Raw genomic sequence first — 14,338 nt, 5'->3', positions numbered from 1 at the left:
ATACAAAAGTGATGGGATAGTGGTTGGGGAAAATATTTCATATATGAATCTAATCTCAACAAATGCTACTAAATTAAATATTGATGAATTGAATAAAAATATTATTATCCGATATATTGTAAAAGACAATTCTTCTCAGATGATAATTAGGAATGATATGGGTGTGAAGCTGTTTATAGAAATAAAGAAGCAAGAGGTTGGATTCAGTATGTATCCGTTTTACATCGATACAAATGATAAAAGTACAGAGGAGTTACAAATTTTTGATTCAAGCAGTGGTGCAATTATGTGTATTGAAGTTGGACAAAGAGACGCTAATGCTCTAAACGTTGTTGAATCAAACATTGGTGATTCTTGTTGCATACCCGAGATGGAGAAAGAAAATTATATATCAGATACAAATATATCAAATGTGGAGACGAAACAATTGTACAAGGATAAAGCAACGCTTGTGGCTGTAATGATGAAATAAAAAATTAAAACTAGCTTCAATTTTGAGTTAAACAGTCAGATACAAAAAGGTATGTAAGTATTTCATAGTTGATTTTTGTTTACACACTTTAGAGAATGATTTTTTTGGATAAATTTGGATTATTTACATCGTTAGTATATCACTTTGTGTTGGATAATTAAAAATTTATTTTGTATAAGTAAAAGATGGAATTATAATTGTGACAATTTAATTTATTTTGTATTATTATGTTGACGTGTCTGTGAACGTGTGTAGGAGTTAAAAAAACAGTGCACATTTATATGAATGTCAAAATAGTTTGTTCGACATGAATATAATCTGAGGTGTTATTGTAAATGTTACATACCTTTACATACATTGACTGTAATTATCAAAAATTTTGTATCAAATCTTAAAGTTTCAAGTATGCATTTTTACTAATAACTAACAAATTTATATGGTATAATTGCAGCTATGTTTTAGAGTGTTATTCGGAGAATTGTTGTTGGAAATTAAAGGCGTCTGTTAGGAAAAACACTGATATATTCAAAGTAAGATACTTCAACAGTGAGCATACATGTCCATTAAGGGATAGGGTATTAAGTAAAGTACAAGCTACTGTTAGATTTATTGGTGCTTTTACGGCTCAAAAATGGGTAAATCATAAAAGAGAACATACTCCAAATGATATAATTGATGATGTTAGGGAAATGTATGGTGTTGAGATTTCTTACCAGCAAGCATGGCGTGCTAAAGAACGTGCACTATAGTTGATAAGGGGCAATCCTACAGATGCATATAAAAATATGCCAAGATACATACATATGTTGGAAACGATGTATCCAAATTCTTATATAAGGATGCACAAATCGGAAAAAAAATGAATTTATGTATCTAGTCATTGCTTTAAGGCCTTTGATGAGAGGGTTTGAGTTCTGTAGGCCTGTTGTTGTTGTTGATGGTTCACATCTTAGTGGAGCTTACACGGGGACGTTTGTATCCGCAAGAACTCTTGATGGGGCAGGTATGTCATGTTGCTGAATAATTATAATTTTTTAAAATGATAATAATAACATTGTTTCAACATTATGTATCAAGTATATTAATATTGTGTGTTGACTATGTTAAGGTTGCATATTACCATTAGATTACGGGATCGTCGATACGGAAAATGATTGTTCATGGACATGGTTCTTCACACAGTTCAAAAATGCATTTGGTGAGAGAGAAAAAATGTGTGTTGTTTCTGATAGAAACGAAAGCATAATGAAGAGTATTAGTATAGTTTATCCAAATGTTTCACATTTTGCATGCATATGGCACTTAAGGAAAAATGTCTGTACATACTACAAGAGAAGTAAAAACACTATAAGTGATCTGTTTTATTCGATGGCTAAGGCTTATAGAAAAAAGGATTTTGAAAAATTGATGACTAAAATGGAAAAAGTAGATGGCGGAGTTCAAAAGTATCTTGAAGAGGCTGGCTATGAAAGGTGGTCTAGATCTCATGCAACCATTAATAGGGGTAGAATGATGACATCTAACATTGCGGAATGTATCAATGGTTGTCTTGTTGATGCACGACAATTACCTGTTTTGGATTTTTTGGAAGAAGCCAGAATTCTATTTGTTTCTTGGAACTGCAAAAATAGAGAAATAGCATCTTATACAAAGGAAACATTAGGGAGGAAATTTGAAGAGATATTGATTATAAACGCGTCCAAATGTTCGAAAATGAAGGTATTTATTCATATATCAAATATTATGTATCTTGCTTAAATATTTTAAGATTTTTTTTGTATCAAAAAATCTAACAGTAAATTTTTAAAAACTATTGCATGTTGTTGCATCTTCAGAATTCATTTTTTCAGCTTATGAAGGTGGTATAAGATACATCGTTTGACTTGAGAGAAAGAATTGTTCTTGTGGTAGATTTCAGCATGATGAAATACCTTGTGCGCATGCAATGGCTGTTTTGAAGAAGAAGAATATCAAGATGTACACCCATACTGTTCTGATTACTATAAACCTGATGCATTAGCCAACACCTATGCAGTTCCAATGGAACCAATGCCGGACAAAAGTGATTGGACAGTTCCGGAAAGTGTTTAGGAAGAAGTTGTCTTGCCACCAAGATACAAAAATGTCTTGTAGACCAAGAAAAAAAAGAAAGAAAAATGCAGATGAAAAACTAAGCGGAAACACAAATTGTTGTGGACGATGTGGACAAGAAGGTCACAATAGAAGAACATGTACTTTATTTCCAAAAGATTCATAATGATTATGTTTCAGGAGTTCCTTTAATAAATGTAATAGTGTAGCAAGTGGTTCCACTGTTACACATAGATTCTGTTTCAATAAATTTCTTTGATCATTTGGCAATGTGTTCTCTAGTTTTTTTTTTGTTAAAATCTATTTAAATTTGACATTATATTTATGTATCAAATACTTTATTTTATATCCTTATTCAAACTTACTTTAATCAATATTAATTGCGGATATTTCACCCAAATTATTTTCAGTTCTAATTTAATTTAATTTAGTAATATAGTATCATATGTGTAGATACTTAAAAAAATTTCATATTTTGAAGGGCAAATAATTGTTCGTAATATATATAAATCATAGTACTGAATATATCTTATTTGTACAAAAGATATTAATTTTTTTAAAAAAAAATTGGCGTGTATCAAGTGTAATAACTAGTATCACTGTTTTTGATATTATGTATTTTGATATTTCATGTATCATATACAAATTATAATTACGTATATAATTTTATTTTTTTGTATCATACAATATATTAACGTATACATAATAAGTGTTTTTTGTGACAATAATTACATTGATGTAATTATTATTATTATAGTTTTGATACAATAATGACATTAATGTCCCACTAACAGTATACATAATTCCTGAATTCATAACAGTGATAAAAAAAATTAAAGTAATAGAATAAACAATTTTAAAAATCAAAACACTTTCATAATTTAACAATATGTGTTGTTATGTTAATAAATACTTCAAACATCTTGTTTAACTCCAAAAAAAACAAAATAAAAATCAAACATTGAAAACTAACTAGCCTACATTAACAATTTCATCTTCAGATGATGGGTTTAATACATTCTTCATTCTTGGAGGGTCATCACTGTTGCTAACATATCCAGCATTCATCTTGTCCAGACAATACTTCAATAAAAGTATCGCATATCTTTTGCAAAGATAGCTACTCTCAAAACTATTACATGACATGTTGATTTTGTCACTCAGAAATTCTGCATATACAACTACGAACAGTCCAACAATCACTACAAAAACAATAAGATTAATTATAAGGATGAATTAGATATAAAAAATAAAAGGGAAAATGCACAAGTACCCCCTCAACCTATGCCCGAAATCCCAGAGACACACTTATACTATACTAAGGTCCTATTACCCCCCTGAACTTATTTTATAAGTAATTTTCTACCCCTTTTTAGCTTACGTGGCACTAGTTTGAAAAAAAAAGTCAACCATCGTTGAGCCCACAAGATAGTGCCACGTAGGCTAAAAAAGGGTAAAAACATATTAATAAAATAAGTTCAGGGGGGTAATAGGACCTTAGTATAATATAAGTGTGTCTCTGAGATTTCGGGCATAGGTTGAGGGGGTACTTTGGAATTATCCCAAAATAAAGTAAAATAATTAACAATACTCACACGCTATCACTTATTCGTTGCATGTTGTCTTGAGCAAACTCCACATTAAACGAATGTTGTGGACCCAAAAGTTGTCCAGTTTTCTTGTCTTTATATGCATCCAATGCTGCCCAATCTGTTCGCTCCATTTTTTCAAAGAACCCACTATCATGAAGGTAGTTTCGAAGGATTTGAGACAACTTCTTGATGTCTGTAAAATGAACTCTCTTCCTTGATCCCGAAGTTGAGTCATACACCCTTATAAGCCTTTCTTTTAGAACAACAACAGCCAACACCTAATGAAAATTTTCATCACAGTTTACAGGAATGTAAACCTCATCTACTAAATGCCATGGTAAAGCAGTAGGAATAGAAAAACCATTGAAGATGTTAATGATAGACCTTTCATGAACTGATACGACAGCAGCACGAAACATGTGTTCTTGTGTGCTAATTGTATCATCTGCATGACTGTTATAATACCTTGAATATTCCTTGTTTATATGAGACTTAAACAAGCAATTGACTGTAGTATATCTATACTGATCCATACTTCTTTGTTTGGACTTCTTGCGGAGATAGTCAAAGATTACATCTATATGCTGCAAAATAAGAGAAAACATAATACATAGTAAAATGTATTTGATAAGTGGAAAAAATATGAAGAAACTAATTCGATACCCTAACTGATAAATATATTTTAAATAATCAAGTTGATACTTATTATTAATAACAATCTGCAACATGATACAAAAAAGTGTAACAGTATTTGATACTTATTATTAACTACATATAATATAGTAAGTTTTAATGTGATACCTAAAAATCACAATTTGACAAAATAATGTATATGATACCTCATCAGTCCAACATCTATTCGGCTGTGACATAGTATAAAACCAGTTCTTGTCCATAGGGAATGCGACAACAAAGTCAATATAATCAACACCAAATGAACCAGACTATGCTCTGTATTTGTCATCGGATTGTTTCCTATACACAGGAATAATTTTTAGAAACAAATTAAAATTATATTATACAACACAAAATTAGCAAGACATATTATAATAACTTACTTGTTCTCATGTGATTTTAAGAGACCTTTTTCAATCCATTGTGAGAACTCGTCCATCATACCTAATGGCAATTGTTCAAGAATACCACAACCTTCAAATGGATAGAGTGGGAGAACATCATCATCTATTTTTGCCTTGCCTTTATCGTTGGATCCAAAATCTGTTGAATATGGAGACCGTATAATTCTTGAAGGCATCCTGTGTTGTGGTGCTGGAGTCTTAGTATCAGGAGGAAGGGAAGATTTCTTTACGGGTAGTTGGGTGGGTAGTTGGCTATCAGATAACCAAAAAGCACTCTCAATTAGTTCCCCATGACTCATCAAACATAGTGGTTGGACATTGTTTTCCACTTCTGTAGATGTATCAACAGGAAACAGACTTGTAGTATGCTTTTCTATGTTGTGCTGAAGTGTATCAACATCATGTTCATCCGCATTTAAAATCTTTGTGTCTGAATGAGAGGCTTCACCAGTTGTATAATCCTAATAAATATGACGTTAGACTAAATTCTAACACACAAAAAAAATTAATGTATACTGATTCATAATATTTGTACTTACATTTTCATTATTAAGAGCAACTTCTTCAATCAAAATATGACTACGCTATGGTGAGTGTATAACCTCTATGGCATCCTCCATATGTTGTTCCTTTGAACAATCAATGTGATTAGGTGAAACAGATTGTTGATCCACTTTATCAGTCTGTACAATACCAAAACATAAAAAATAATTCTATTAAATTAAAAGTAAGAAAAGAAAAAGATGAATAAAAATACCATTTGCAATCACATATAAAACAATAACATGATATTTTTAAGTGTCATATACAAACTTTTTCAATATTGATATCATTAACCTGTTCATCAGCATCAACAGCAGATCCACCAATATCTTGATCAACATTATGTTTCTGTTCAAAAAAAGAAAATCGATATGTGCCAATGAAAATGAAACAAAAAAAAAGAAAAATATTACCTTTTCAGTTTTGTTGTATTTCTCGCCAACATCTTTCATCAACTCAGAATGATTTTTTTTATCAACTCCACTAGACAACCAACTTGTTGGTCAACCTATACACAAATTACACAATTTTTAAAGAATTCATAATAAATAACAATAATTATAAAAAGATATGATTTTCACAAAAATATATAACCCTTCAAGTATTGCTTCAGTCCCTCTAATTGTGAATTTTTGAAAATTACTTTTCAAAAATCTGAATTTACGGGAACATTAGATACATTGTCACCTTGAGAATATGGTAAATCTGGAGTGTAAACATTTTGATTTGGTTGCTTTTCTGCTATTGTTGATTTGGAAGCCTTTGTTTTATGTAGATGTACAACCTTTCTTCTTTTCGGTGGTGGGGTAGATCTTGTGCTAGAGACTCCTGTTGATCTCCTCAGCAATTGATCCGGTGGTTCAGATGAAAAGTCTTCAAATCCAGGAACCTTTTGTGGCTTCCCAACATCAATATTAACATTTGATGTACCAGGTTCATCATGAGTTACATGACTGGGTTGAGGTAATTGCATTGCTGTACATTCCTCTCCAGTTGGCTGAATATTTGTATAGTTATGCTGAAAAATAACAAAATACTGAATCATTGTTAGAACGAACAAAAAATGTATCGATAAGTACCAAAAAAATACTAAACATTTATATATTAATTACCTCAGTGAAAACGCTTTCCATAAACATCTCAAATTTGGGCTTTTCAGCCATAACTTTCCAATTGACAATTCTTGGAATAACATTTTGTTCTTTAACCGCAATCTCATTATCCAACACAAAAGTACATTTATATATATCCATACATTAAGTGCATAAGGCATACCACTTAAGCGATACATTTTTTTCTCAGATTTGAACTCTTGTCTAAGTGAATTCATTAAACTTCTGAAAGCCCGTTGACCCAACGGATACTGCCGATAAGTGTCATCTTCAACCATTAAAAAATCTTCAATTGGAATTTCTGTAGTACCAAGTTGAGATAATACAAAAGAGTGGGTGAAAAACATGATAGCCATCTGAAGTTGATCATCGATATTATCCCAACCACCCAACATGAACCGATCTACCAGAAGTTGTTTATTTACACTGTCATTATACCTCTGAACTAGCCTACTTCTTTTTGAATCTAGATATGTAAAATTCTTAATATTTCCACTGCATTTCAATCCATTAATAATCGAAAATTCTTTCACAGTTAAGGTTAAGATATTTCCTTTAGCATGTCGAATGTGAAGCTCCTAGGCTAGATTGTCTTGCTCAACCTCTAAAAGAAGTAAACACTTGGTGATCTGACCTTGGTAGTTACACTTAGGAATATTCAAATATGAACCAAATATAGTATTCCTAAATAATTCGATACCCTCAACCCCCATTGATAACTCTAAGTCTCATAATATATTTGAATTTTAAGTACAAACAAACTTAAGAGAGTGTTTTGGAATTTGTTTAACCACATAATTCATATTCTACATTTGAAAAAGTGATATTGATATTTAATATAACCAACAAGCTTAATATGATACATAAAATGCAAAAATAAACTTAATACATAATTCTAACAACATATCATAAGTCAGTCAAAATGATACTTAACAGACACTTTATAGCCTAACATCATACACAAAATGCAAAGTGGTACTTGATACATAAGTGTAACTACAGTTATAAGTCTGTCTACTTGATACTAACATGATACAAAAAAATGCAAAGTCGTACTTGATACATTAGTGTAACTACAATTATAAGTCTGTCTACTTGATACTAACATGATACAAAAAATGCAAAGTCGTACTTGATACATAAGTGTAGATACAACTATAAGTCTGTCTAATTGACACTAACATGATTAAAAAAATGCAAAGTTATACTTGATAAAAGAAATGCAAAGTCGTAGTTGATACATAAGTGTAACTACAATTATAAGTCTGTCTACTTAATACTAACATGATACAAAAAATGCAAAGTCGTACATGATACATAAGTGTAGCTACAATTATAAGTCTGTCTAATTGATACTAACATGATACAAAAATGGCAAAGTTTTACTTGATACAAAAAATGCAAAGTCGTACTTGATACATAAGTGTAACTATAATTATAAGTCTGTCTACTTGATACTAACATGATACAAAAAAGCAAAGTTATACTTGATACATAAGTGTAACTACAATTATGAGTCTGTCTACTTGATACTTTATATAAACAACAAACTTTAACATAATAAATGAAACATAACTTGTGCTTGATACATAATTGTAACAATACAATGCAAACCAGTCAAAATGATACTTATGTTGATTCAAACATACATATAATTCAATAATTTGAAATTTAAACTTAAGTTTACATATTCTCTATAATTTGAAATTTTAAATTTACACACACTTTTGACAACAACATGATCAAATATACTATATGTGATAAATTAGAAAACAACATTATATGCTATATGTGATAATTGATAGAGGAAATTAACATTATATGCTTATTAAAGATCTAATAAGCATAAACCCCAAAAAGAGGTGACAGCCAAGAAGAGGGGCAACTGGGTTTTGATTTACATAATTTTTTTTTGAATTTTAACTTATTTATACATTAGTCATACTTAATAAAAAAAATGTACAAAAAAATAGTATTTTCTGCATCAGATAAATAATCTAAAAAATATAAAAAAAAAATTTCTGATAATACAGAAAAGTCATTGCATGTGACAAAAAAAATTTACAAAAATCACTAAAATTGAAATACGTACCGATGGCAGTGGAGGTCTGGATATGGCCATTGCAAGCTTTCTACCCCTCTTCTTGGGTGTCTTTGCATGTGCCTCTTTTTGTGTTTTATGCTTCTTCGAACTTTGGTTATCCATTGTTAGAAGATTATGCAAGCTCTTAGACTTGTTTTCAACCAATTTCGAATCTTCAAAAATATAGATTTGTTTAGACTTTGAAGTGATTATTTGAGGTATCCCAATACTAACTGATTTAGAAAAATAGAAGAATTAAAAAAAGAAAATCGATGAAGAACACAATACCTTTCAATAATATTGGAAGAAAATGGCGGACAGAGTAGATGAAATTGGCGATTTTGATTTTCCAAAGCGGACAGAGCAGACAAAATTGGCGGACAGATTAGACGAAGGCGTATGGACAAAGAGCACAATTTTGATTTTCAAAGGCGGACAGAGATGGCAGACAGATCAGACGAAGGATGGAGAGCACAATTTTGATTTTCAAAGGCGAACAGAGTAGACAAAAATGGCGGACAGATTAGAGGAAGGCGGACGGACGGAAAGCACAAATTTTGATTTTCCAAATTAAGAAGATGAACAGTTGAGTAATTGGTTAGTATTGATTTTGGGAATGGTGTAAATGGGTTCTTTATTTGGGGAAAATAAAGAGTAAAATTAGGGGTAATATTTAGTTAGTTAGTATTAATTATGAGAGTCATGTAAATGGGTTCTTTATTTGGCGAAAATAAAGAGTATAATTAGGGGTAAGATTTAATTGGTTTGTATTAATTAGGATTCTAATTTAATAATGTATCTGTTAGATTAAATTTATTCAAAATAGGGGTTTTAGTAATTTTTTAAAAAATAAGGGAAATATGGAGGATATGTAAACTCAAGTTGTATATTCAGGTAATTAATCCAATATATTATGCAGGTTTTAATTTGTTAAAGGGGCCCAAGCCCACATTTTGAAAATTAGTATAGGACAGGTGACCCAAAGCCCAAATTTAATGAATTTGGGTATTTAGCCCAAATTCAAATGTTCCCTTCTTTATTTATTCATTGTTTGAATTAACTAATATTTGGTGGAATTTTATTAATCTCCTAAAGGGCAGCTTCTTTATTTATTTACATTTTTTTCTTTATTTATTTATTGCCCTTACTTTGTTTTATTGGTTTTTTTGTCAGCATTTAGGTTATTTCCCTTAACTTAACTTCCTCTTAATATTTTCCTTTAGAAAAAAATGGAATATTTATTAAAACGAATTTTCTCTTTACTTAGTTAAAAAAAAATTAATTTATGTTAAGGGTCATTTAGTCAAATCGCCGGGCAAACACAAGTTAGCAGTCATTCCGAGGGCCTAGTACCTTCTCGGGATGTACATTTGAACTTTGAACCTTTTTCAATCGATTTTTATCAGTTTTTTAAAATCTTTTGAAAATTTTAAATTTTTTCTTGATTTTATCAAAAATCAAGTGGCTACTCCGTAATTTGGGAAGTCAATTTTTCTTAGATAATAAGATTAATTGATTTTCTGAAACTTAGTCATTTTTCACTATTTTTTTTACTAAATAATAACATTTTAAAACAATAAAACAGAAATGGCGACTCTGCTGGGGATTAATTAAGTTCTAACCATGAGATTTGATTGTTTGACAAATTGTTTGTAGTTCTTAAAATAATGTTTGTGTCGAATATGTTTAAATTTTCATAAATTGTCATGGCATTCATGGCATATCATAATTCCTTCAAACGACGATTGTTTAATTTCCAATAAAGGACGATTATGCGGGTTCACAGTCATTCGTTAACTAAATTTTCTCGGGACACCCTAACAAGTGTAGTTGGCTACTTGATAGTCAACAATTGTTAATTGTCCCAGCCTAAGTTGTCCGCTTTGGTTACCCTTTCCACTACAAATATAACTCACTTTTAGTCAAACTAAGATAGAGCGAAACTCAATCCCGGTAATAGTGCATTTGAACTAAGATGACCTAATACCCAAGGCGTGTTGGGCCATGATACGCTCAAACTTACATCTCAAATAAGAAGTAAAGCGGTCGTGTCAAGTAAATAACCCAACTAGTGAGGTTGGGATAGTTCCCACCAGGAAAATAGTCTAGACTTAACTTCAATCTATTATTACTATTGTTCAGTCAATTACTTCTTTGGAAAGTAAAAACAATAAAATGGGGGGTTTCTGTTTCTAAATGAATGAAAATAACTACCTAAATTGAAAGAGACACTTAACAACTTTGAATGTTTGATTTTAATTAATTAATCAAAGTAACTAGGGTTTACGTGTTCCCCACAGGTTCATAACTTGATAATTCTAACTATAACAATTCTTTCCTAGTATCTTGCATGCAAAGTGATAAGCTATGTATTTCTAAATCCTTGGTCCGGCATCTAGAAAATTTCACTCCGCACCTTGGTCCGGCTACGTGTGTTGCTATCCTAACCCTTATCTTAACCTCATATTAAGCATCGTATTCGATATTTGACTAAGTTATTACCTTGTACCAATCAATACTAGCCTATTAGATAGTATACACTAAATCTATGTTAATACTTCTTTTCCTATTATCTACCTCCTTGGTCCGGCAAGTAGCATTAAGGCGAGTTCTAACGTTGGCCATCCGTTAAAAAGACTTCTAAGTGAAAGAATTATTAATACATGCAGGACACTATTCTAGAATTGTTATTTTAGTTAGGTTTTACCTCATTATTTGCCTATGGTTCCCACAACATTAGTTATGGAGTTTAGTTACCCATAGTCATAATAACAATATTCAAATATATGATATAAGAATCATGTACTTACTTCAATGAGAAAGAGTAAAATCCGAAAGTTTGCTTGATTAATCACCAAAAATCACCAACAATCAATGATAATCAAAAGTCTAACAATACAATGTTTACCAATATGGAGTCTAACAATGATCCATAGTCTAACAATACGGAGTCTAAGAGTCTAACAATACGGAGTATAACCTCAAAAACGAGGTTTTTTGAACTATTTATAAAAAATAAAAACGTAATTAAACAAGAACTCTATTTGCTGGAACTCTGCCAAAATGCAGCTGGGTCTACGGACCTAGCGACGGATCGTCGTGGTCACAACGGACCGTCATGGACTGCATCGTCCCATACTTGTGCAATTTCATCTGCTGCTCTCTTCATTACCCTCGACGACAGGTATGACGGACCGTCATAGGCACAACGGTCCATCGAGGGTCTCGTTCCAAAATACTTCAACTCTTGGAATATGGGTACTGGGATTACTTCTCTAAACTTCATGACGAACCTGCAGGACAGACCATCATAGACACGACGGACCATCATGAACTCCGTAACCCCACACTTGGTCAGACTTCCCCATCTTCCTTCAGCAGCTTCACTACGCTGCCACCTACGGACCGTCACAAGCATGACGGACCGTCCTAAGCTCTGTAGGTGGTATCTTCTGCATTTCTTCACTCAAAATCTCCGCATTCAGCTTTTGACAGATTTCCTGCAAAATAAAAAGAAACTTATATAAAAATTAGCACAAAAAGGATTTTGGACACACTAAACATAAGAAAAAAGTATTAATAATACCGTGAAACCACGGTATATCAACACCCTCAACTTAAATTCGTTGTTTCTCCTCAAGCGACGCACTATGACTCAATACTAAATCTTTGTACAATAGTATCAATGTTTTATCCTTTGCAATCATTTGGCTATTAATTCCAATTAATCTCATCAAATCTATGCATGGTATCACTATTAGGCTTGAGTTATGTGGGATCAAAGCATGACACAGACTCACCATGCACTAACACCCATCCTCTTCAATTTCTCACCGAGGTGCTAACGAGAGGAACCACAAATGAGAACCTTCAAGAAAAAAGGATTAACAAAATAAGGAAAAAGAATGTCAATGGGATAAAGAAAGGAGTGCAAACAACAACTTAAGTTCTGTCTTGAGTCAAGCACCGTTCTAGTCCCCCACATCCTATTTATGGGATTACATTGGGTATGTTGGTATTGTAGCAGCTAATGTTCCTTTTGTATTTTTGGTATATTCTATGATGATAAACAGGATTCCTTATTCAAATTAAGAGATTCTTTAATGATCAACAATTAAGGCAAGCCAATTTCATTGTAGTCATTCTTTTTAATCATTGAAATATGCTCCATTTACAATTGTTGCATTCTTGATGGACGCAATGAATGAAATTGTAATAAATATTGGGAAGTTTGAAAGAATAGGAATTCCTACATTTCTAGTAACCTATTTGGCTTGGCACTTCTGTTAGGTTAGGATAAAATCACAAAAAAGGCAATCCTTTTTACATTCGAGGTGTTTGGCCGAAAAAAGAAGTGCTTTTGAGCACATATAATACAAAACACAGGTTGTTTTTCTCCAAAAAAACTATATTATAAATGATTTGATTTGAAGTGCATAAATTATTTGTTTCCTTAACCACGAGAGACTCTTTTGATCAACCCTTTGCTTAGAGAAAGCTTAAGCACTAGAATTATCTCGGAAAATTTTAACTTGTCCGAGTTATACTTATCTAAAGACAACAACCTACCCAAACTTTACTCATACCTTGTACATATAGAAAATCTTTTTTTCAGATACATTCTTGGATCAATTAAAGGATATCAAGACAGTTAAACTCATCAAATTGAAACACTACATCAAATTCTATTAGAACTATGAACAACAATTTGAACCCTAAAAGATAGTACAAAGGGACATATTAGGAAGAGGAAAAATTATTTACCTAATTCATGTAGATGTTTGCCATTGGAGGTTGTTGTAGATTGTCAACAGCCAAAAGTAAACGCTAGGGATTATTCTACCTTTGAATATATAGACGGAAGATATGGTAAATGAGAATTTTTGGAAAAAACATTGATTATCATAATAAGAATAGTAGAAAAGTTTACATTCCAAGAAGGCAATTTGAATAAATTTTATGTCGAATGACTAAACTATCCTCAAGGCTTTCGCTATATCAATTTGATCTCAATTTTATCTAAAATGTAGAAGACAGATTCAGAATTTAAACAAAAGGTTTAAATTTGGTAGTATATCATAAGACATTTAATTTAATGGATTTGAAATTTATTTATTAAATTATTGTTAGTTAATTAGTATGGATCCTAGATGAATGCCAGAATCAATATTGATAGATAAAAAATGTCTTTTACATGCAATATTTAAAATTAATATTTTATATTCTATATTCAATATTCATTTACGAGACATAAATCACTATTTTTTAGAAGTTACATTTTCCAAGACCTAAATTCAAAATTTGTTAGTATGTAAATTTTTTTGGAATTTCGTTTTAATTGGTTGGTGTTTTATCCCTTGAAGTTA

At 31.3% G+C, this 14,338-nt stretch overlaps 2 protein-coding genes across 2 annotated transcripts; one reads left to right on the top strand and one right to left on the bottom strand.

The window, feature by feature from the left end:
- Positions 1 to 1,339: 1,339 nt before the first annotated feature.
- On the top strand, positions 1,340 to 2,340 carry LOC101247344 (uncharacterized). Its single transcript, XM_004243893.1, has 3 exons — positions 1,340 to 1,475; positions 1,581 to 2,191; positions 2,308 to 2,340. Exons 1-3 carry the CDS (start codon positions 1,340 to 1,342, stop codon positions 2,338 to 2,340), a joined length of 780 nt encoding a protein of 259 aa, XP_004243941.1.
- Positions 2,341 to 4,433: 2,093 nt separating this feature from the next.
- On the bottom strand, positions 4,434 to 9,095 carry LOC138337506 (uncharacterized). Its single transcript, XM_069287421.1, has 8 exons — positions 8,982 to 9,095; positions 6,890 to 6,991; positions 6,442 to 6,795; positions 6,072 to 6,125; positions 5,837 to 5,917; positions 5,239 to 5,695; positions 5,096 to 5,130; positions 4,434 to 4,739 (listed from the first exon to the last, which is right to left on the bottom strand). The coding sequence occupies exons 1-8, from the start codon at positions 9,093 to 9,095 to the stop codon at positions 4,434 to 4,436; spliced, it is 1,503 nt and encodes a 500-aa protein (XP_069143522.1).
- Between the last annotated feature and the right edge of the window lie 5,243 nt (positions 9,096 to 14,338).

This window comes from Solanum lycopersicum, chromosome 7 (assembly GCF_036512215.1).
Source record: "Solanum lycopersicum chromosome 7, SLM_r2.1".
NCBI classification, from domain to species: domain Eukaryota; kingdom Viridiplantae; phylum Streptophyta; class Magnoliopsida; order Solanales; family Solanaceae; genus Solanum; species Solanum lycopersicum.
This window is presented reverse-complemented; position numbering and strand designations above follow the sequence as displayed.